This window comes from Rhea americana, unplaced genomic scaffold (assembly GCF_003343005.1).
Source record: "Rhea americana isolate MKP2758 unplaced genomic scaffold, rheAme1 scaffold_227, whole genome shotgun sequence".
Classification (NCBI taxonomy): domain Eukaryota; kingdom Metazoa; phylum Chordata; class Aves; order Rheiformes; family Rheidae; genus Rhea; species Rhea americana.
This window is the reverse complement of record NW_028186343.1, coordinates 445,107-470,124: the sequence shown is the minus strand read 5'-3', so window position 1 is coordinate 470,124 and position 25,018 is coordinate 445,107. Positions and strand designations below refer to the sequence as shown.

Below are 25,018 nucleotides of genomic sequence, written 5' to 3'. Positions count from 1 at the left end.
AGCTACCTTGCGCCCGCGCCTTGTGCCAGGTGCGCGCACATCCCTGCGCGGCCGTGCGCGCTTCGCCTGGCCGCCTCCGCCGCCCGCGGGGTGCAGCAGCTGCGTGCGGCGGCGCTTCTGCCAGCGCCGAGATTGGCAGTGGGAATTTTGCAGGGTTTATCGAAGCTGCCAGGGAAGCAGGGCGACCAAGTCGCATGCAGTTTGGAATGATGCAATCAAAAACGGAGGGAAAAAAAAAAAAAAAAAAAAAGATTTATCTGCTTACATGGAATTTATCTACTGTTCCCATCTACTTTCTTCCATCTTTCCCTTTCTGTTGGTGCTGTGCCTGTATTTTCTCCATCTTTTCCCGTTCACTCTTTCCTATCTTTTGCATTTGTCTGATTTACTACATTTTTTTTAAGTAGTGCAGAGAAACATTTTTCCTGCCTCATTAAAGGATTGACTTTTTTTCTCATTTTTTTCCTAGTGTTTTCTTCCTTTTAGTCATACTACAATACTAGTTGCACTGTAGGGGCTGCAGCCTTGATCAAATAGCTATGGTTTCTGCCTGCACAGCTAATCTCATAGTCCTAATTTGTTACTGATGCATTTCTGCTGGAGGTAGCAATAGAGAAACTCAGTCACAGACAGAATGCAGACATTTTTTCCACAATAATTCTAATACAATATGGTGCAGAAAGCATCTGATTCCTGTAAATCCTACCACTTCCAGTACTGATATTATCAGCAGAGCTGCAGCACTGACAAATTATAATGAAATATTTTAGTGTATAACAGAGTGCAGCTGCAGTATTCTTCCTGCACACAAACAAGAACCAAGCATCAGTGTACCATGTGAGGGAAATTTTCATCTAAGTAAAGAACCATAAGTCTTGTTCACATTAGAAGAGTTTGCTGGTACATCTAGAGTAGTAAAGTTATTCTGGTAAACTCCTGGTGTAGATAGTCTGTGCTAGGGCAAATGTACGTTGGCTAATGCAGTTTACAACTGAAATTCCCAATTTTCTAAATAAAATTGTATTCTAGCCTATATATTTGCATCTGTACAAGGGACTTCACTGATATAATAATGTTTTTAAAAAATGTCCTTTAAATAACTGGCATTACGCTCACAACAAAAACATAATAATCGAATCTTAAATTTGCCCTAGCCTAATAAAARAGATAATCATCTTAAAAGTACTAGAAGTTTATTCTGAAAATTTAGCTTTAGTATCTAGCAATGTAATTGTGTCTTTTGATGGATTTATATTTTCAGACAGTGATCAATGTTTTAATTCTAATAGCTTTTTTTGTTTGTTTTTCAAACATACTTCTTACTTGTAATTGCATAAAACCCCAGTATGCTTATGCTCATAAAGGAATAAAATAAAAAGTGTATCTGTGGTAACTGACTGACTCTAGATAGAAGGATAAGAGAACAATAACAAGGTGTAGAGGTTTAATCTGCTATTCCATAAAGAACAAGTAGTTACTATAGAAACTGTCACCTTACATGTGTCTTCAGCATAGTACTTTACGTGCAGGGGGAAAAAGAAAAAGCATCTTCCACACATTGACCAACTTTGGTAGAAATAACGGCATCAGCTACCATCATCCTGTGTAGGATGATCATCATTGACATGCTCTCTCCAGATTTCATCGCTTTTTGGTACTTTTGATTGACATAACAAAATGCTTGCTTTCTTGCAGTTTTGAGGGAGGCACCTAACTGTAGATCAAATCTTGTAAGCGAAAGAATTATGAGTATGCAGCGCGTGAATAATGGAACAGGTCCTGCTCTGAGTTTAGCTGTTATTGCTTCAACACCACGGTTTGGGACCTTGCCATGGATTTATGGTGCAGCTAAAACCTGACTCATATGAAAAGTAAATCAGCACAACTGTCTATATTTTCCTCAATCTCACCTTGTCCTGTTCCCGGAAGTTTTCAATCCAGGCCTTTCGGCTGGCATTGATTGCACTACATGTAGTCAAGCTTCCATAGGAATCTAAAGAGAAATATTTGTCTCAGAATAACTTGTGCAGATAATTAATGCCAAAGTCAAATTGGGTATATTTGATAACCATGAAAATTGTAATTCTTAAGCTCAGTGCTCTGAAACTTGTTCTTTATATATGGTTAGATTGAAAATACATAAATGCATATTAAAAGTGAATAATTTGCATTACTTTTAATACCTGAAATGCCTGGGAAAATCATCACATGCCATGTTCCATAAAAAGCACTTCATGGGATGAATGGGTTAACAAATAGTAGCTTGAGGGAATTGTGATGATCTCATTGGATTCCTGCTCTCTGCTGAATGTAAGGCAAGTCACAGGTTTTTTCCCAAATCAGAAGAGGTTTTTATCTGAAGGGAGCTGTGTTTGACTGTTGATATGTAACATCTAATATGCAGCTTACAAGAATACACGACTGCACGTTTCACTCAACTTTCCAGTACTGTTCATTGACCAAAAGCCAAATCTCTTCAGTGTTGCTTTCTCTTTGGGATCAATCAAAATGCATTCATACATGTTTAGTGTGAAGATAATAGTGCTGAAACAGAAATGTGTTCTTAAGTGCAAAATCCCACGGGGATTTTTGCAAACATCCCACAGGGATTTTTCTAATCAATTAACGCTTATTATACCATGACAACATCAAAATATTTATACACGCACATACAGGGCTCTTGGTGAACGTACATCTCCAAATGATACAGGGGAAAATTGAGAGGCCACATCTGGAATATAATAAAAATATAATAAAAGACATTTTGTATATTTCATTCAATTTTCTACCAAACACTCTCTTTTTAACAAGCAATTGTAGATCTAGGCTAGATATTTATAGAGGGGTCTGTGATTCTCTTTGAGCATGAAGAACCGAACAGAACATTTAGAGATGAAGAAAGAGGCTATATTTTTATTTTTAATCATTTTTCTCACGTGGAAGAGTTTAAAATAGCATCAAGTGCAGATGACTGGAATCTGATATTTATAACTATCTGGCATATTGTTGCTTTGCACCAGTGGCTGTGAAATGGTGGGAAAAAAAGTCATGAATGTATCTTTCAGCAGGTGGTATCAGCCAGAATACCTCCTTTGGCTTTATGATTTAGGACAAAAAATGCATTTTCTACCAGGATTTCACTGTTGTACCTTGGTCCTGCATCATTCGTGACTGAGGGCTTGGCTTAAAATCAACTGTTCACTCTTTCTATCGGATCTAATCATGGGAGTTAATTGGGAATTTGAATCCAGACAGTGAGTTACAACTAATAACACAATCAGCTAAAGAGAAGGACTTCTCTACTTTTTCAGAAGGAAAAAAAGAAAAAGAAAAAGAAAAAGAAAAAGAAAAAGAAAAAGAAAAAGAAAAAGAAAAAGAAAAAGAAAAAGAAAAAACAACCTAAGTCTAAAAGTGTAAGTGCCTCCTGTACATTTCTTTGTATTTTTCATTATGTACCTACTATATCTGCAGCTCGCAGTCATTGGCTTGACTGCTGAATCAGCAGTTGCCGCTGAAGCCAAGTTTAGAAAAGCAAGCACTAGATCCAGCTGTTGGCGGGCAGCTGCTTGGAGGCTCGCGCCGAGCCCTGGGGATGCACTGGGCCTCCCGCGCGGTTCGCTGTACGCAGCCCTCTGCGCTTACCGGGAGCTGTGTGATCGATACGTGGGCCCAAACTGCTTCAGAGCCTCCGCGGGAAGAAACCTAGAAACAGAGRTTTCGTGAAGTAAGATAAAGGAGTTAGTTCCTTGTAAAGGATCCGGCCTTCAAGGCTGCATTATTGTGGAAAAAGAACAGGAGAATGAGAATAGCGTTTTCTCATTTCCCAATATTAAGGGCAAAGGAAAGGAGAAAAAAATATCAAACTTTAACTCAAAAATAAAGTGGGAATTATTTAGTACAGGAAAAATATCCTGAGTGAAAGCCATTTACAGTTCATTTGTTGTGATAAAATGCATTTTTAAACAAAAATATGTACCAAATTRTAGGTAATTAAGAAGCACACACAACATGATATTAAATCTGTAGYTGTTATAAACGCATCCACAAACAGCAATTTCTTATCTAAACCTACTAAATATTATTGAAAATAAAAAAGTATACAGCTAAAGACCAATGTGTCAACACCTGGCAAACTCACTTGAGATTTCAAAATCTGTAGATAGRCCAGGAATTATTTTAGCAAACTTTTTTTTCAACAGAAAGTGATCATTGTTTGAAACCAAAGCTTTTAAACAAAAAATATCAGTTTCAGATCACCTGTTTTCTGAGCAACAGACTATTGGTTATTCTTGGGATCCCCCCCCCCCTCTTCCCCACTACAGTCTCCCTGTTTGAAGGTTTTTGTCTTTGCATGAATGATTAAATATTCATTGAAGCAGTGACTTGAAAGTAGGTTTCTCCCACTTGAGGACACAAGTAAGCATTTAGGTTTTGTTGTTTAACTTTTGCCTGAATAAACAACAAAAAAAGAGGGGTTGTCTTGATTTAGAATCTTTTTTTGCCATTGATGTTCTTGCCAGCTTATGGCAAACTTAGCCCTTAAAAGAATTATATATATTTTTAATAGGTGCTTGTAAAAAAAGCCAGTACAATTGGATTTCATATCTTTGCATCCTTTACACATGGTAATTCTACTTCATGTAGGAAGCTCGAGATACAACTATAATTTTAGCAGGTGCTATTGTTTGTCCCTTGTGCTACTTTCCAATGCCTGATAAACAGGAATAAGAAATAAGTACTTTAAAAAAAAGAAAAAAGAAAAATTAATTTGAGGACACAAAGGTAATTCTGGAAAGCTGTGGAAAGAGAACTAGAGACATTYAGGTAGTTTTACTACTGGAACGTTAGATGCCAGAGCAGTCCTAGAAGAGTTTGGAAGACTGTGTTCAGATTTAATAACTGAGTTTAGGTAACTCTGCCTTTTGCATATTTGGCCTATGGTTCATTTTGTACCTACGTGAACAAGCGGGTTCCTGCATACGTACCTCACGGCAGACAGTTGGGCTGGSTGACTCCTGAGGTCCTTCCAACCAAAATTCTCCTGTGAACCAGTGATCCTGTACGGCAGCATCCGGGCCTCGTTTCCCACAGTCCTAAACCCACTGGTGACCATTTGTGAAGTACAAAGGAGATACACAGAGTTGTAGTTTTAGCCTATAATTGATCAGTACCTGTTTTGTGAAGCACTTTTAGGCAGAGGAGTGAAAAACYGTAAAGGAGCCAGTTCTATGACTATATTAGTGATAAATGGATAATTTAGTAAATGAGACTTCTGATTTTTGTGATTTACTGTTCTTCTTTAAAAGAGYTTTTGCTCTGTCCCTGGCATGCACAAGATCCATTCAAATGACAAATGGAAGTGGCTCAGGAAGCTATGCAGCCCCCACGTACAGGTCTCTAGGGCCATTTGCGGCGTCTCCTCTTGCCTCCGGCTGCAGTCTAGAAATGACCAAGTGTCCTGCAAGTCTTATGTCAAAACTGACAGTCCCAGGCAGACATCTCAGAAACCCTAGGTGGCCAGAATGGCTAAATTTTAACCCTAAGCTGAATAAACCTACATGTAGCTGTCTGAATCACTTGCTTACTAACTGACTGGCTGGTAGAATCGATAAAATGGGCAAAGTGCATTATGCTAAGCTTACTTAACAAACAAACCGATTAAATTGATAAACACTCTGTCAAATCTTTCAACTAATGTAGTTTTCAGAGTTAATTATCACAGTGGTATTTTAAAAAACATTAGAAATTACTGCCATTTTAATCTATGTCTAACGGCATATGCGATAGATTCTGGTATCTACTATAATGGTGGCAAATATGATTCTCCATTTCTGCTTAAGGCCTCAGCGGTTTGACTATGCTGTATATAATATTCTTAAAACTAAGCACATTAACACCCCTTCTGAAGTACCTATGCTAAATCTGACGTGCTTATAGAAGCTAGACCTAGTATTTTAGTCCAGGTGAAGTAACAGGTTCATTTCACTGCACTTGTGGCTCAGGYCCTACTGTGCTTTTACAAAAAATGATAAGAAAAAGTCTTTTTACAAGAACATCCTCATTCATTCTCTTAAAGACCCTCGTTCAGGAATGCATCTCTGGTCAGTGAATGTGTRTACTGTTAAGGTTTCTGCCCATTTGCAATAGACTCCTTCCAGCACACGTCTGTGATTTATGGCTCACTGGGGGAAGAAGGTTCTCAAGCCAAGAGCGTCATTTACCAGGACACACTGCAAGTAACAAATCAAAGCGTCCACGAAACAGCCCACACCCTCGCCAGCCACATGATCAATTAAGATCTAAGAATTTTTCGCTGCTGGAAGTAAAGTATAGGCTACAAATACTGGCCGCTATCGTAGAACCACATTCAGAGCAGAACAGACTTTTCATTGGGCAGTATAAATTTGCTTTAGAAACTTGACTCTCCATATAAAGGGTCGGATCTGGAAGATGGCAGGCACGAGTGGACTGTGGGGAATTGCTCGTCCTTTCCATACAGCTCCGTTGAGCAAGCGTCCAGGGGCACGTGCGCCTTCTAGTTTCATGGTGAACAAAATTGCCAAGAATTTTGAAGCACTTGAGCAGAAGAGGATCTCACTCACCTATGCTACTATATGCTTCTTTTTCTAAATATTTTATCGGTTGCAACCATGCTACTATGCACAGCTTGGCACCCGTGTAAGCAGTGCAAACTGTAGCGTAAACAAACTCAGCTAACTTAGTGCAGCTTTGCCAGGGTGCTAGGTCAGCAGATACAGCCAGTGGAGCTTTGCCAACACTTCAGTTTCTCCAGTTTCTTCTTCTTTGAATTTTTCTCCAGTCATTTTAAAAAGTAGTTAGAGGAAAATAAACCTCATGCCTCTCTAACAGTGATACAAATCTAAAAAAGAAGCATATCTACAGTGGAACCAATTTTTTTTTAACCTCCTCCTGTTCTCTTTTACCACTATTCACAGTTGTTCAGTGAGTTTTCAGTCTGTGCAATGGTTCATATAGCCAAGGTGATTCAAGTTAGTTTTCAAGCTAAAATTCACTTCAGCCTCTGTATCAGACACATGATTAAATCCAGGTACTATGTTCCTCTAATCCTCTCATTTTGATTTAATTTTTGACAGTAGTATAATCAAATCTATGCTGGAAACTTTCTTCTTCATATACTCTTGTTTCTGATTACTTGCAATTCAGTTACACTATAGATGTTAGAGAATATTTTCTCTATATTAATTACATGTTGTTCCTAAGGAACAACATTGACAAAATGACTACTCTTTTATATCTGAGCATGCATATGTGAGGTTAATTCACTAGCTGCAAACAATTTTTTTAAATAACTAAGATATTATTTTAGAATTGTAAATTAAGTTCCTGTAGCCATAAAATTCTGTCATTTTTGCAAGGCAATGCTGTTTTGCAACACAGAAGTCCAGTTGCACAAATATAGTCTTATGGTAAAACCCAGAAATTTAAGATAATTAACAACAAGATTTCTTAAATTTCATCCTGCACTTCTCACCATGCAGCCATAATCTATTTAGGGAAAGAGCCATGTTTCACACATCTTGACAACGAGCCTCTGCGACGGAGCAGACCTTGCTCAGAGGGAATCTCTGGAAGTTACTGCCATATAAGTGATAATCATATGCACATGATTAACTGGTAACACTCTGGTTGCCTTTCTGTATCCATGATTGAGGCTTGCTATCATAGTTGTTAACACTTTCAGCACTCTTGATCTACGTGCTTGGCATTTAAGGAAATATAAAATCCAGCATTTATGTTAGCATTTTCAGATTTGCCAGTCCACATTCTCTTTTGAACGTATTTATTTTGTTTACACTCACTAAAGTCATTATTTTCTGAGAATGCTGTAATTCATGGCAGGTACTTGTAGCAGCAGTGATGTCATTAGCATCTTTTATGGTAAAATGATGCACTTTTACTCTCATCTTACGGTTGCATGCCTCGATTACTCACCAGCAGGAAAAAAAGGGAATTTTTGACCTGACGTATCCGAAGTTGAGTAGCAGCTCATGGCTGACGCACAGCTCTTCAGGAGTAGTTGTGTCCAGGCTTTAATTTTCTCTCCAGTAATTGATCTGAGGACTTTGGAGCAAGTACTGCATATGTCAGATTATCTTCCTTCCTTAATGCATTTTGGCAAAGTCTTTTCTATAGAGGAAATTAACARATTTCAGGATGACATTTCCTCCTTTATCCTTTCTCCGAGTTTCTTTCAGTCTTTTTTTTTTTTTATACAGTATTTTATAATCTTTCTCTGAATAAGGGAAAGGTACTATGTCAGAGAAAAAAAAAAAAGCTGAGAAATGTCCTAATTTGTGTATGATCAATATGCATGTACGATCAACCTAATGCATATTATAGTTATGCACATGCATTCTCACACAGAGAGATATATTGGGTGATCATGAATATATCTAYGTATTAAGTTTGAAATTTAGAAAGCTTAGGGGAGATATTTGTACAGGAGATGCAAGCAGCTGGAGTTCTGGTAGGCAAAATAAAAACACTGCAAAGGATATCAGTGCTTATACTCAAGATGCAAAAAAACCATCATGTTTATTCTTGTTAAAATATTAATTAAAAACAGACACAGAAATGTTGCTGCAAAGAAGAAGAAAATATTCTGACTTTCAAAGATGTCAACAGAATTTTTCTATTCAGTTAGCAGCTTGGTAAAGCAGAAGGGGTTTAGGCAGGTGAGTTCYTTTTCATCTGTTGTGGCCTAGCTCCTGCTCCAAACCTGCTGGAAAGACATTTTAGCCCAGATTTACAATATTGTTACATTTAATCTGCTCCATGACACAGCCTTAATGCTGGAAACACTTGAGTCTCTACGTGCTGAGTCTTAACACTAAATTAGCTACTACAGGATTCTCAAACTATGCTCTTGTGACTGATGACTCAGAAGTCTTCTCAGGGAGTCAAAAGATTAAAATACTTTTTTCAATCTAAACAGCGGTGAGCAAGGAGCGATGAGGGAAAGTGAGCTGGGGAAGGAGCTGCTGCTGCATCTCAGCTCTCAGGAAGAAATCACGCCGGCGGCACAGCATTGCGAACGTGCGTAACATACGCTAGCACTCGCTCGTTTGGTGGACACCGATACCTCGCAAATGGTGGTGTTAAACCAGCGCAGTGCTAACGAGAGGGCTGCTGGGCCGAGGGAGCTCGTCAGCATCGCYTGGCTCCTGCTCAGGGCTCGGGAGCTCCCACGCTGGACTCGCAGCTGCCGCGCGCTGGATGTGTCACCGCGCACCACGATGCCACGCTCGGATATGTGCTCCCGCTGCGGCTGGCGCTGCTGCTTTTCATCTGCTCCCTCCCAGGCTGAAATGCCGTTACTGTGCATTTCTGATAGTTGTCTGAACATCCCAAAGGGACGTCTGCGGTAGCAACGAAACATTCGTGTGATACAGAATCTGTGTTTACGTATTATATACTATATTATACTATGCTGTGCACCACTTTGCAGCAASGCATGAAGCACATGCTTCTTATTAAAACAAACATTCAAATGGCTTTGAGTTGAAAATTGACATTTGTAAGGAAAGGGGCTTGTAATGCTATTTAATTGCTTTATGTAATTAGGAAAAAAAAAACAAAAACAAAAGACAAAACACTACTGTTATGTGCCATAAATGACTCCTTTGTCTCCTACARAATTTAATTTGTTTACATGCCCTGGGGCCATACTGAGAGAACAGAATAAATGCGACTTCTCTTTGGGTCTATTTGAAGAAAGAGGCAGGAGGGGGAGAATACSAGTAGCCAGAGGGCTATGAGGAGGAAGGGATGAGTGCTGAGATAAAAAGCAGCCCAAGGGAGATTACAAGTTCTCAGAAAAACAGATCAATAATAATTTTAACTATGCAACTGCAAATACAACTACTTGCATTTTGAAAACATGTTTTTTTCCCCAGTACTTCACTTTTCCCAGTAGATCTGGAACATGCTCAACAATACATAAATCACCCTCAGTTTTCAGTGTTTCAATATATTGAATACTGACAGGCAGTATTTCAATGAAAAGTCAAGATCCTCAGTAYGCCGCTGCATTTTTTGGTATAGGACTACTAGAACCAGCAGCTTACCTTCCCCTCCTATTGCTTGGACAGTAAGATGCAAGGATCTAAGAATGCTCAAATTTACATGCAACTCTCAAGCAGATGATGTCTCCACTCTTTTCCTTTTCACCTCCCTAGACATTTCCCCTTTTAGTTCCCTTGGGAAAACCGTGATGAATTTCCACCTGGAAATTTCAGTCTCCCTATTAGGTATTGTCTCTGTCTGTCTGTCTGTCTCTCTCTCTCTCTCTCCTTTGTTTTTCTTTTTTTTTTTTTTTTTTTTTTTCTTTTTTTGGCTGATGGTCTTTCCATCCTCGTTTCTTTTCACCACATCGAGACTCTTGACAAGGTCAAACAATCCATCTTTATTTCTATGTTTGTATCTGGGAAGCTCCCTCTAGTAGCATCATGGCATTTCAGACAGTGCAGCTTAAAAAAAAAACCAAAAAACAAAAAAAACACAGTAGATGAGAAAGTTCTTGGTACAGAGACCTGGCCTGATAAAATAAAACATATTAACAAAATGAAAACAGCCAGAGTGCTCATACAAGAGAAGCATCAGCTAGCTACATGAGGATCTCTGACCACAAAATAAATGCTATTTGTTGTCATTCCAGAACAAAAGCTGTCCTAGACAATGCTCTGTGCATAGTCTTGCCAGCTTATTGAAACGGAAAGACACAGAGGCTTTGATGTATATTTTGTACTCAGAATCACAGTGCCATAGCAAAGGGTAGCACCAAAGACAAGACATAAAGGGCAAATACAATGAATGAGAGATGACTGAGTCGAGGAAGGTCAGTAAACATTAACTGGAAGAAACAAACTCAAGGGCCAGTGAAAGTGGCCCTGTCTAGCTGAATACTTCAGTAAAACGTGTAGAGAAGAGAAGCAAAAGGTAGAGATATAGAAATATGAACCATGGATGCTGATATTAGATATAGGGAATATGGTGATCAGGAGTTATCAAAAGAAAGTCAACAAGGAAGGCCTGAAAAAGAAGAAAGTACAGGAAAGGAAAAATGAAAGTGAAGATGATGCGTTAAAAAATATCTATTAAATATTTGAAGGCAAGTGCAAAAAATAGTAATGGCACCTGTCTGGAAAAAAAGTATGTGCAGCAGTGTGAGAAAGGGAGCCAGAATGGTATAGCAACGGTAGTGACRGAAAGATGAAAAATTAAAGCAAGCAACGGCTTTCCAGCCGCAAGCCAGAACGCTGACCACTCTGCGCCAGAACCAGTGTTCGCTTAGGAAACGGTAACGCTTATGGTGTGACCCTAATCCAAGGAAGATTGGCACTGGTGTGAATTAGAGCTACGCAAAGGCTCTAGAGGAGTGTGGAGCTTTAAGCTTCAGTCCTTTTTACTCTTAGTTACATTTGCATTCAGCATGTTATTTTATCTGGAAAGAAAGAAATTACTTTAAGGTCAAATATCTGGTTATGGTTTTGGTTTGAAAATATCACAGATCGTCTGGGAAAGCAACCACACAAAAACTAGGCACTGGTTACAGGAATGTTAGCTTATGAGTCCATCACCTCTAATCCACTACTCTTTCTCTGGAACTATATCCCCTTCACCCACAAATTTTGAGTTTGTACTTATTTCTAAGGCATCCCAGAGTTTGTAAGTGTGAGTGGTGACGGTGTGAGCAGTCTGAGAATCCCAGTCTCATGCAGAAAGGTCATATAGTTTCTTTTCATGACAAACTCCGGTAGGAGTTTTACACGCTGCTTTGAAAAATCTTGTCTTTCCTGGGTTATTTCAGAAGACCGTTGGGAAACATGGCTAAATCAGTTCTGGRTGGAACTTGTAGTCATCTGGGGCTGCTTTAAGCTGTGTCCATGACAGCAGTTCTCTTGTGGCTTCCTTGCCACCTTGGACTCCRTAAGGCAGGGAGTCTTCCCAGCCGTATCTTTACTGTTGTCTAACCCACCTCTAATCTGTCTGTATCTGTAATCTATAACCTATAATCTTAAAACCTATAACCCATCTGTCAAGGGATTTAATGCTGAATGACGGAGACAGCTGTGCAAGCCTTGCTGCTTTTTCAGAGACCTTTCTGAGACCTTCCTTTTTTTTTCCTGCTATTGCAATGCCACCCTCATCTAGTGATACACAGCACCATAGGATCAAAGATAACATTTAGTCACTTTCTTTCCCCATGGTGCCTTTCTGGCACAAGGAAAAGGGTTTTATTTTAAAACATTATGTTTTAAAATGAATCTGTTTTTCGTAATTACTTATCTGAATTTTCACAGCAACTGACCTCCAGATGTAGCACAGGTAGGAAAAATCTGTAATAATATCACCCTGGGGCATTTCATTGCATCTGCATTAGTAAAATGGATCCTAATAAATTAACAAAATAATAAATTATTCAATGTCAGTAAAACCTCAGGAATATATGTACAACAAAACAACCTCTAGATTAGATTAAGAGTCATGTTTCTCAGCCTGGCTGGCAAGTTGAGGACTTCTCCCATGTGCTATCAAAGACCATTAAAATCCCTTTCCTATTTGCCTTTTCCTTGACTGGGGAGATTTTTTTTGGAAATACCTTAATGACTCTTAGCCACAAAATGTCCTTTTCTAACCATATATGAATCACTTCAGATGAAGCCACATTTCTCTTAGCAACTGAAGAACTGGTCTTAGCAACAAGACAGCTGGAGAATTTTGTTTTCATACAGTTATTTGTGGACAGTACATTCTGCTTTTTGCTTTCCCATGGCACTGCTGTTTCCACGTTGACTTAGTATTGTGTAAGAAATAGAATAARTCAGTCCCTTGCTCATAGCAAAGCCATCACTTGCCAGGCAGATCACAATCACTCTACCTTTGATACTACTACCTTTACAAAATAGTGCAAGAGGACTGACTGCTGGAAAGGTCAAAATTCAGATTGCTTCCAGGATAGAATTACTGCAAAGAAACAYGTGAGGAAGCTGTTGGCTTACAAAACCTTGGCTTCCCCAGGATAAACCATAAGAGAGAATGATCTCAAAGCACTGACTCTAAAGGATTACATCTCAGCCCCTCTTAGCACCTGTTCCTGTAGAGAAAAGTTTGGAAGGTTGGACAGAAGATACCTTGCAGCTCTTTCTGTTATAAATTTGTGTAGCAAGAGGAACTGTAGGGAGAAATATTATAGTGGAAGAAACTGGAAACATTAGAGCAATTGTCATTGTGAGCATTACCTGGGCTGATGTCTTTCCAAGACTGCTAGAAAAATGCTCAGTCTGGAAGACGTCACTCATCCTTGCATATGATCATGTACAAAATAATGAAGAAAATGTTGAGAAAATTCCAGCAGATGGAGAACACTAAAAGATTTGAAATTTTCTAAGTAAAGCCTGAGGAAGCAATGCCAGCATGGCACTTGTGAGCAGCCTAGTGTTAAACTAGTTTCTGTGTCTCAATTCCACATTTGTGTAAGGAAGACTTACCATGTGTATTTTTATCCTACTCAAAAATTTAAAGTGCAGGTAGAAGTAGTAAATGCACTCACACTTTAACCCGTGGTCCTTCTCTGTCTGCTTCTGCAGGGGCTGTAGGCATACTGCAAGCCGGCTTGATTCCCTCGCTTGTATTTAAATTGAAGACTGAATTGGATGAAATCCAGGAGCTAATCCTAGACACACTCGCCAACTGTCTGTGCGTGGAGGCTTTTGAAGCTCTAGCAAGTGGTGCCATTACCATCCTGAAGCAAAAGCTCACACATTCATCAGCAGCCATCAGAAGCAAAGCAGCTTGGGTCCTRTTAGGCATCAGGTAAAGAAATCTGTGTATAATACATATCCTCAAGAAAATACCCATCTCATAACTTATCAAGTTCATTAGTTCACAGTTGTATTCCACTATACATTGAACCTGTCACATTTTGTATGTAAAGCAATGTCAGCCTAGCTGCACACATAGAGAGAAACTTCTAAAATCCTAACTGCTTTAAATCATTCAGGGAAGCAGATGCTGATGAGGAGTAGTATTCCTTCTTCTCCAATATGTCTTCTATATTCTAGTGAAATCAGGATTTTCCTGGCATACAACTGCTGGAAAAAAAAGTTCTGGTGTAAAACCAGGATTCTGATCTCTTAAAGGTACAGAGAAGCTTCCCCCCCCCCCTTTTTTTCACAGCAGTTCTCTCTCAAAAAATTATTAAGGGTCAGGGTAAATTATCAATGTAATTGAAAAAAGAAATAGTTTTCTGACACCAGCTGCTACATGTATCAGTGATGGATTAGAAAGAGCAGTCTCTGTATTTAGTCTGTGTATCAAGCACTGGATGAAAGGTACCACTTGAGTCCACTGCATCCCACAATCACAGATCAAATTGCTCAACAGTTGTCTTGCATAAAAGGATCTGCAGATCATCCATCTGGCTTATATACCAGCTGTCACAAAACACTTCTTACTGTYCTATAACAATACAAGGTCTTATAGCAGAAGAAACTATTGATATAATAAGTCATAGAAAGAAAGTAGGAATGGACCAGGAATATGAGGAATAGGTCTCTGCAGTACTTGGACCATGTTAAATATTCCTCACATTACAGAGGGCAGAAAGAAAGTGTTAAAACTTACCCAGGAAAAGAATTCCCTGCAGACCCCAAATTTAGCAGTTGGTTTAAATCTGTWCAGGGTTCAACAGTCAGATGTCTAGCATCATGGCCATTAGGACTATCAGCACACTTCCAGCTGCATCCTGGCCCTTGTCCATCTTCAGTGCATGAAAGAAAGTAAAAAAGATGCAAAAACTACCTAAAAATAATTTCCTAAAAAAAAAAAGTGTTAAACACACACACAGATTAGTAGAGCAGCATCAATGCTGTATCTGCAAGCAGACTTAATGCATACTAGTGAATAACAAACATCCTTTCTCTTGTGTTTGTGACTGGGCAATGGTACTTACCATCTCTCTAATATTCAGGGCATTTTGACTCAAAAGAGAACAGAGAGGAGGCCCCGTGTCAGCACTCTTATCATGACATGAAGGATGGCTGCAGGAGGTGGGCAAGGGGAGAGGCTGTAGGTAATAGCAAGTCTGGAAGCAAAGTTCAAGAAAGCAACTTAACCATCTCTTCTGCACAGTATCCATCCAGAGGGAAAAAACATGGTATGTGAAGAAGACGTTATTCCTGTGCTGGTGAGCCTGTTAGAAGATGCAGAGCCTGAAGTCCAAGCCAGTGCAACAGGAGCACTGATGTTTGCTACCGTTACACCTCAGGGTGAGAGAAAGAGGCAGTTCTGCTAAGGATGCTTTCTGGAATCCCATTCTAAGGCAACCTAATAACAAAATAGCCTTCAGTTTCCAGTAGTGTTAAAGTTGTTGAAGAAGTTGTAAGAGTAGGACATATCTTTAAATCTGTCTTCAGCAACTTCGTTCACCTGATAGTATCTAGGGACTACAATGCATCTGGCATTTCATTCACTTCAAGTAGGTCAAGAGGAGAAACCTCTACGACATGTATGCCATTTGCCTTCATAGTGCTGCTCCAGAGGGGAAAAAAAATATCACTTCAATTCAGGGCTTCACACATACCATATACCTGGAGCCATTCTGAATCAGTAGTCCTCGGAGGAACACTACTTCCTGGAAACTTTTTTCTGTAGTTAGAAGGCGTTTCCTCCTCACAGCTAGGAAAGGAATTAGGATTAATAAAGGCTGCAGTTCTCTCTCTCAAGTCACTTACGTGACACTGAAAATACTGGTATATTTTCAGTGTGATGAATGAGTAATTAGACATAAAACACACTTAATAACAGCAATTGTGTTCCAGTCCTCCTCTGCAACTGTCCCTCTAGCTTCAGAAGCTCCTTCCCCCCCCCCCCCCCCGAGTAGATCTAAGTGTTGAAGTATGTTTAGAAGAAGATGGAGGATGGAGGATGAAGGAAGTTCTTAAGGGCATCTAACTCCCCAAAATTTTATCCTATCATTGGTGTCTCGTATATTCTTAGACAATTTCTTGCAAATGACATGATAATGTAGAAGGTAAATTAAGTTAATTAAGAAAGTTTTTTTTTTCCTAAAAAATATAAAGCTGGCAGTTAGCTCTGGTCTTCAGTGGAAAAGCACACCCAAYCACTTTGCACTCCACACTCTGGGGTGTTCAGAGGTGTAGCTGGCAGGGAGTCAAAAGTGACAATTCAAAAGTTTGTTTGATTACAGGCAATAATGCACATTGTATTGTATGTACCATAACACATTGTAAAGCCAGTTTATTTTTCCACAGGGAAATACTTAGCTCTAGGTGCTGAAGCCATTCCACTTTTACTGAAGTTGGTTGCTGGGGAAACCAGCAAAGCCCGCCTGAGCGCGATCAAAACCCTCACCATGCTGGCTGAGTTACCCGAGGGCCGCAAGACACTCCTAGATCACGTAGACACGTTTCAGCAGTGTCTGAATGACCCCTCTGAGGCGGTGAAAAATGCAGCTAAAATTGCCATCCGAGTCATCAAGTGGAAACCTTTCTGAAGACATGATATTTCATAGGGATCTATTGCCCTCTGTTGTTATCTTGTTGTAAGAGTTGCATTAGTATATGAGACCTTCAAAAACAAAACTCTCTTCCTCAGTTACTCTGGACCAGTTCCTCCTGAAATGCCACTTGTCAACAGTTTCATATCTATGAYGGGCCATAAATAGAACAATGAGGGGAAAAAAAGCGAGGAAGTCTAGAATTCTTCCCTAGAAGTTATTTCTGGAGATATCAAGATCTTCCTGTGACACAAGATAGGGGTCCTTTTTGTTTTCTTCATAATATTCTCTTCCCTTTTTTTTTTATTATTTCATCCTATCAAACATTAATCAGTGACTAATTATTTGAAACAAGACAGGGTCATAATTAACTTCTCCAGCAGTCTTGTCTATGCTAGGAAATTGTCCTAACTACCGATAGCAATTTATAGGAGTTTCACTGAAAATGGGTGTTGAACATGGGATTAAAACCATTTTCAGCATCCTCGTAGGAAGAGCAATGTCAGTGTTCTAGAAGGGCTTTCTCTAGCGAAGCATAAGACCTTCCCAGGCAAAACTATAAYTAAATACTTTTCAGGACGGGTCTACCAAAATCTGTTGCTGACAACACTTCCAGCAGCAACTCGTTTTCCTAGCAGCAAGTCCCTTTAGAGATGAAATGTTATGGTTTGCCCTGAGGAAAAGTCTGAGGAAAATAGCTGTTGTCTAGTCTTTGGCCATCAGTGGTAAGCACTTGCTTTAAAGGTGAGAATTTATTTTCCCCCTGCACCTTGAATTTAGTTTGTGTGCAGTTTGTCTAAAAATGGCTTCTTGAATGTTAATAAATGCTTTTCTTTAATGTTTTCTGGAGGCAAATGCTACAGGTTAGTTTTGCTGCCCTTTTTTTTCTTTTTTTTCTTTTTTTTTGGTATCTTTTTAGTAGCTAAAATCAGCGGTAGATGTAATGGTTTCACCTGCTGGGAACGCCCCTGCTGAAGGCGAGGGCAGAGGTGCAGTGCGCTTCCTATCGCGGGGTGCGATTCCCGCGCTCACATCCAGGCCTGCTGCGCTGTGGTGCCAGGCTTGCGGCTGACACCTGCACCCTCCGCGTTTAACGCTGGGCGGAAAGATGACTCAGAAAGATCATAAAATGAGTGTGCAGATGGACCCATCTGCCCCAGGGTAAGACTGCGCCAGCGTGCCTCCATCCCTGTGCAGGACAGCAGGGAGCAGGGAAGGCCGACCCCAGTTCTCGCGCCCAGCACGGACTGGAGTAGAAGATCTCCAGAGGTCTCGTCCGGCCTCAGCTGGTCTGTGATATGGTTGTCTAAACAGAGAGATGAGGAGGTAACCACAGCACAGAACTGGAAATGTCAGTTCTCTACTTTGGAAAAATGTGTKTTTTTTTTTTTAACCATTTTTTTCTACCCCAACAGTATTACTTTTTTTTAATCTTTCACTTAACAGAATCAAGAATAACATAAACCGTTCAGGCTGTTTGAGGAGGCCAGCCTGCCCAACGAGACGTAAACTGTCTGAAGGCAATCAGGGAGCTGCTGCTGCCGGAGCCGAGGGCGGCTGAGCTGGCGAGGGGCGCTCTATCATTCCACTGTAGCCCGGGGAAGTCACCCCGGCAGGCTGCAGAGGTCCCTGTCTGTAGCTGCTGGTGCGTAATTTAGGAGGCRGGAGACAGGCGGAGGCTGGGGAGAAGAAACGAAGCAGCAGGACGAGTCCCGAGCGTTGCGCGTGCCCGAGCAGGGGTCGTACCGCAGCGGGCGCCGCTTGGCGGGCATCCCCGTTTGTTTGCACTCGGGTGAACCTCGGGGGTGTCGCTWTTAGTTACGCAGTTGTAGCTAAACGAAGCTTCGTCACATGTGCGAAAGGGCCGTTTGTCCGGGCTGCTTTTGCACCGCGGAAAGCCAGCGCTGCTCCGCAAATTGCAGTACCTTGCCRCAGAGGACGACTCTATCCTAGGCAAGGTGGGTGTGATGAAGGTTGGAAGGTTTCGCTTCCATAACTGAACAAAAGGGAGAATTTCCTCTTCTATGAAGTTGTGATTTAAAAATATTGAGTCAGCTGGATTCATTCCCTGTGGGCAGGATCCTGGAAGGATCTCTGCCTTTTATATACACTCTACATCCTTAAGGCACTCATATGTAATAAATATTGATACCTGAGTGCATCCAGTTCGATAAGAGAGAGCCAGGCAGCTTAATAACATGGTAAATGTGCAGTAAAGGAGAACAGAGAATGGTGGTTTAATCTGCTCTTATAAAAGTGCTGCAAGAAGATGCAGTAACAACAATCATTTTAGCTCAGTTCCAGACATATGTCTCAGCCTTCCCCCCCCCCCGATAATTCAGGAAGCACACGTCAAGAGTTAGCAAAAGAATTAGCTTGTTTGGGTACAGGCTAAAACCCTCTAGACTGAACTGCTCTGATGAGGAGCTTCAGCTGACTCAGACCTTAAATATTGCATTCTGGGCATCTAATCACTGGTTTAAAGACAATATAATCTTCCTCCAAACAAGACTCCATCACGTTATCAATATTCTTGTTGTATGTACATGCACAATACAAACCTGGAACCATGCCTTAACTGAACGCTACCCTTCCACATCCCAGCCTTCATCTCTGCAATTATTTTGGCACTATTGCATCTAACAGTATAAAACATAGTACAACAGTAATTTTGTATTAAGTATACTTACTGCCTATATAAACACTCATTGAAACTCAAAGTCTGCAGATAGAAYAGCCCTAAATCATCATTAGATTTTTCTTTTTTTTTACTTGTAAGGTAATGTTTGCTGGAAAAAAAGGCTACAAATAATATAATTTCATTTCATTTCTTCAGGCATAGTGCAGCTTGCTGCAATCTGTAGGAAGGACTGCAAGTAGCAGCCTACRTGGTGCAAATCGCATTTATTGCAGAGCACTACACGCCTGTTTTCTAGCTGGTAGGGTTAGGAGAGCTCTGTTATCTTGGTGCCCAAGGTTTGGGTGTCTCATGCTGCGTTATGCTGCAGGAGCCRGTGCAGGACAGCGACCAGCACTGGCACAACGCAGCAAGCTCAGGAACGCGACAGAAGACGAAGGACAGCACACGAGTTTACCTGATACTGCAGAGAAACATCACACTGCCCACTTCATATTCCTGACTGTGTGGAACCTGAATTAAGAGGTAAGTTTTTATTTTGCCGGTTCAGTCCAGAATAAAACATGACACGCAATTGCTTCAAAAAGACCATGGTGGTTCCTRTATCTCCTTCCTAAAAATCAATTCATCAGCCACAATTTGGTATCTTAAGTGTCCCTTCAGAGTTTTGATGAAGACCTCCAAGATCTCAAATTTCTGAAATAGTAATTGAGGAATCAAAGCAAATCAGGAATAAATCCTTGGAAAAGTTTTCACAAATAGGGAAACTAATGGTGAAAAGGGGATGACGACACAGGTGTGACATGATTCYTAATGGGCAGCCTGAAATAGTTTTCTGTGGGCATAGCTTTCACTCCTTCTTTCTCAAATTGGGCCATGTTTTCTGACACAAGTCACACAGTTAGTCCTGGGCATGTACTTGCTGTTTTGGCAGTTGTCTCGATGTTGAATGTTCACYGAGCGCACGGCCGAGGGCTGCGGGGTTTGGGACGTGCTGCAGGACGACGGCGCGGCTGCCTAGAGCTAACTGCCCACTTTGGAGGCAGAGTCCGCAAAACCGTAGCTGGACCAAAGAACCACGGCTGAGTCAAGCCTGGTGAATGCTTCCCCTGGGACTGACCGTGTTTTCGGTTGCATATACTCAATAATAAAGCTGCAACAGACTTAGTCACTTAAGAAAAGCTAATGATCCCTTTGAATTGCTCCATACACATTATAAATGCGTCAGTTAGCACGTCAGGACCTGGCACTCCCGCACACTGTAATTAAACTTGTTTCAGAAGAAACGTGTTGCACGCAGCGAACCCTTGTTTCCAGCACGCCAAGTTCTGCAAACAGCCCGCTGCGGTGCGCGGCCGTCGGCACTAGGCACAGCCCAGCATCCGCCACAAGCAGTTTTTCTTTTCAACTTGAAGTCAACAGTGATGAAGGCCCAGGTATAATTAATAAAGTCGTGGGTCAGTAATGGAATTAATCCGCTTGGCACACCACAAAGCAAGCGCTCAGTTCGGCCGCCTCGCGYGGCCCAGCGGAGGGAGGACGGCCGCGTTCGTGGGACGCGGGACCTGGCACAAGCCTCGCGTGCCATGTCCCGGCCAGGCAGAGCTCACTTTGAAAGCGCAAAGGTTTACCTTATCTCTAATATTAACGTTGTGTTTTGGGGCTTTGTGCTTTCAGCTGCAGGACTCACTTCCCTGTCCCCATTTGCTTTCAGAATTCCAAGATTTGGAAACCGTTCTGTTCTCCTATAAATCTTGCACCGAGAAATGGCAATTTTTACTTCTATTTCTTCATGTTCCAACRAAACTTTTTGTTTGCTCTCCTCCCCTATCTGCTCTATGAAAAAAATGTTGGATCAAAATCACATTAGAAATGCACAGAAGTGAGAGTTTTGTCTAAAGACAGAGTAGAAGGGGCTGGTAAGCCAGATTTGGCTGGTCGTTTGTTATACTAACTCTGAAAGGGGAGTGCGGTATTTATGGCTACATACAAAACCAGCACATTGAAAAATTCAAGTCCAGCATGTCATTTTAAGACGACTACGCTCTTTGACAAAATCTGCCAACTTGGAAGAGTGAAAACCATTGTCATGACTTGTTTAAGGAGTATTTTGAATATAAGCTAAGCGTTTAAAGTCATAGGCTCCAATACTGTAAATGAAAACGTTGCAGAGAACGAGGCCGAGCTCTCACTTACCTGRGCTTGACGTTCCTCTGGTCGCCTTAGGAAACGCAGGGGAGCTGCTCTCGCCTCGGCCCCGCGCAGGGCTGCACCGGCTGCGGACAAGACCTTCAGGTAACCGCTCCTTTTTCCCGGGTAGATGACAAGAGGTGGCAGTGTTCTTCGGGAAGGAAAAAAAAATACCAACCTACTTTATTGATAACAAGAGTAATGACCTGGAGGCAGGTACRTTCGCCTGTCGCTCAGCAGAGCCGCAGCGAGCGCTCTGGCCACGCTGCTGAAAGACGCCCCGAATCACTGAGTCCTGCTTTCCGTGCGTCGTCCTTCTTGGCCACGTGCCGCTCCCCCTTGTTAAATCTCTGCTAGTGATGCCGCATTTTAACTCAAATAGAAAAGCTACATAACTGCGTCTCTCTCTTCCCTTACGGGTTTGTTGCCACACAGCGACGTTAGATGGGCCACGAGCACAACGCGGGGAACTGCCGCCCGGCCCCGGCGGCACCCTCTTCACGGCAGTCGCGCGTGCCTAAAAACTCAGCCTTCGTTTTACGCCCTTAGTTCATTGTACACGTTTTGGTTAGCTTGAACCAACCTAAGACGCAGACCTTCCCTCACCCTGCTGCTTTTCAGTGCACGAGTAGAAATTCAACGTGGGGTAAAAATTCTGTAAAAAAAATCGGTGCATAGTAAAGTTGGCGTAAAACCAAATTCTAAGAACAAGCATTCACATGCCTGAAGTAACCAACCACTGTAAGGCACTTGGATGCTTTTGTTATGAGGAATACAGAAAAACAAAAGCCTCAACGAACTGTGGTTACCCYTTTTCAGGATTTGGCCTGAAAAACATGTAGTAATTCTCATATGAAAGATCCGATTTGCTTGGCCACCTGTGTTCTTCATAGATCAGTGTTGCAACTGGCTTACAGTGCTACTAGGTGAACTGTGAGTTTRGAGTTTTTATTTGGTGCTCAGTTCAATCTAAATATTTCTATAAATCTAAACTAAAATCCAGTGAAATAAGCTGTAACTGTACCTCTAAAGTCACAGTCTAAACCAGGATGACTGAAAATCTCCTAAAACAGAATTGTATCGTGCCATGAGTCGCTCACTTGTACAAGCTGCTCTTCGGGTTTTGTCTGCGACCGTCCCACAGCAACAACCACAACACGGACAGCAGTCCCCTAGGAGCTGAAGAAGAATCATTAATCTTTCTTCCTTAAAATCATGAAATTGGCTTTGAATGCAATGACCTACCAACTGGAGGTGGCATTCAACTACTAATCCAAAGGTAAAAGCCTTTACGTCCTTTCCTCTATCCTCAATCACAGGCAATTTTCATCTGAAATTCTACAAAATTAGAGGAGTCTAAGGAGCAGCCAAACTTTATGCAAACGTTTGAATCTGGGCCTCGGCTAGGTCCAGTTTTCAGATCTGAACGTCACCGTGATACTGCCAGTTAGTGCTTTAAAATTCCCTTACCTTGGAAAGGAAAATACGACAGTACCCGACTAACCAGCAGGGCATTTAAAGGCTTTTCAACCTGCCAAGAATTCGTTTATATTATTTGCATTCATCCAAATGGTTGCATCATTTCACCATATTTTTCTCTGTGTAATGAAGCACAACCAGCTCCCTTGAGCTGGGCAATCCCCGAGAAAGGTTTTCTTACCTATTTATCATCCAGCATTGTTACCTACAGCCAAAATTTAGACACCAAATAAAAGGGTAACCTTATCCCAGTGTTRGCAGGTGACAATGTCTCAAGAGGTTTGACTTTGATCTAGTATTAGCTAAAGCCCAAACTAAGTTTCTGTGTATTCCATTATATTATCTTAAAAAAACTATCATTTTGTGACACAAAATACTTTAAAATATACAAATAGTTTAATACATACAAGTCTTCATAGTCCATTAAATATAATTAATTCCATGGTCTTTAAAATACTCTATCACTTTATTAATTGTAAGAAAATAGTKTGCACTGGTATTTATAACATATTGATTTGATCGATCTGTCCTACGCAAACCATTTCAGTATACTGCAGGGGTTTTACTGAAGATCTGAGATTTTGTTTGGTATTCAAGAGAAGAAAACATACTGTGAGAAGACTGCAAAGCGACAGCRATCAAAGCTGCAGGGCTTAGCAGCTTCGTGGTGGAGCGTGCACAGAGACRCTGTATTAGCTTCCCGGTGAGACTTGGTGCAACCCAGCGCATCCTGCGGGGCAACACGCCGCACTGAAATGGTTTGAGGCCTGCGGCGTGCACTGAGACGCGTACAAGAGTAACGTGGAATTACGGAGCTCGACTGCAGCAGCTGATGCCTTCTTTTTATAGCTGATTCCCCAAAACGTTGAGCTAGATGGTAAAGTCTATTGTTTTTTTGTGTGTTTTGAAGTATCACATCTGTCTTTTCCTGTGTCTTCAGTTGGTTTCAAGCATCCTAATCAAGTGAAGACAATCAGACTAGTCTAGCTGCTATCCCACAGCTGGGCCTATTCTCCTTCAGGAACTGTTAATTCATGCTGTCATTCTTAACTCTCAAACAGCATGAATTGGATTTCTCAATGCAGCCTTCAGAAGAAAGATCTGTAGTTTTGCAGAAAATCAGTATATAAAGCCCTTAAATGTACTTGAAAGAAAAATGCAAATCCAGCATCCCGACGATTTGAACTTTTAACTATGCGCATGGATTGTTATACAGTATAGTCCATAGAAAGAGGCAATTAAATAATAATCTACACTATCCCCACAAAAAGCAGGTCCTAGTAACTGTGGGTGGAGATTCATTTAGGCACTCTAAGTTGGAAATGACTCCACAATTTTTTATATATATAAATATATATATATGTGTGTTTATATATATATTTACACATGTGTATATATATTTGTATATATATACACAAAATGTATGTATGTATATAATGTGCATGTTTTATATAAATATACATTCAAGTATAGATAYTCATTAAAATATAGAGGGGGGCACCTTCTGAAGTTAACTTTAAACAGAGAGTCTATCATAAGCAGAATTCTTTTTAGGATTATTGAGACTTGCTTTGCCTAATTTCAAAATCCAATCAATTCATATGTTTAGTGTTCCACTAAATACTGAGAAACACAACACGATGAAATATGTCAGAGAAAGCGAGAGTACGGGGAAAAGTGATAAGAGAAAAATAGACATAGTGTCAAATACACAAATAAGGTATCCTGCGCTTGGAGGGAACAAAAGTGATTTTTTTTTTTAATCTTGACTCCATAGAACAGCCCCTCAGTTGATTTTTTTGTTGTTGTTGTTATCAAATTATTTTAAGGAAAAAGAAATCTGAATGTTTAGAAAAGGAGTGAAAAATCAAACTAGTATCATCAACCTTTTAAGATTCATATGGCTCATGCAGCCTTTCTCTGCACCTCACATATGAAATGTATCACGAGAAGAGAGAACACTGGATGGAAATTCTGAACCAGGACTGATCCTGGACTGATTCAATGTCTAAACAGAATTTTTCTCTCAAAATCCCGGTAGCCTTGCTCTTTAGGCTGTTGAAATTATGATCACAAACCAAAGAATGAATCATTCTAATTTTTACAAACTTAAACAAGGAAAATATTAAGTGTATCTCACACTGTAAATT

At 40.7% G+C, this 25,018-nt stretch overlaps 1 protein-coding gene across 1 annotated transcript in view; it reads left to right on the top strand.

Annotated features, from left to right (window-relative positions):
- The window catches only part of RSPH14 (radial spoke head 14 homolog), a 95,060-nt gene extending 78,430 nt beyond the window's left edge, over positions 1-16,630 (top strand). Inside the window, exons 4-6 of the mRNA XM_085305807.1 lie at positions 13,632-13,857; positions 15,175-15,311; positions 16,317-16,630. Coding sequence (XP_085161933.1) covers positions 13,632-13,857; positions 15,175-15,311; positions 16,317-16,558 — 605 coding nt within the window. The 3' untranslated portion in view covers positions 16,559-16,630. The remainder of the gene's footprint in view (positions 1-13,631; positions 13,858-15,174; positions 15,312-16,316) is intronic.
- The last annotated feature ends 8,388 nt before the right edge of the window (positions 16,631-25,018 follow it).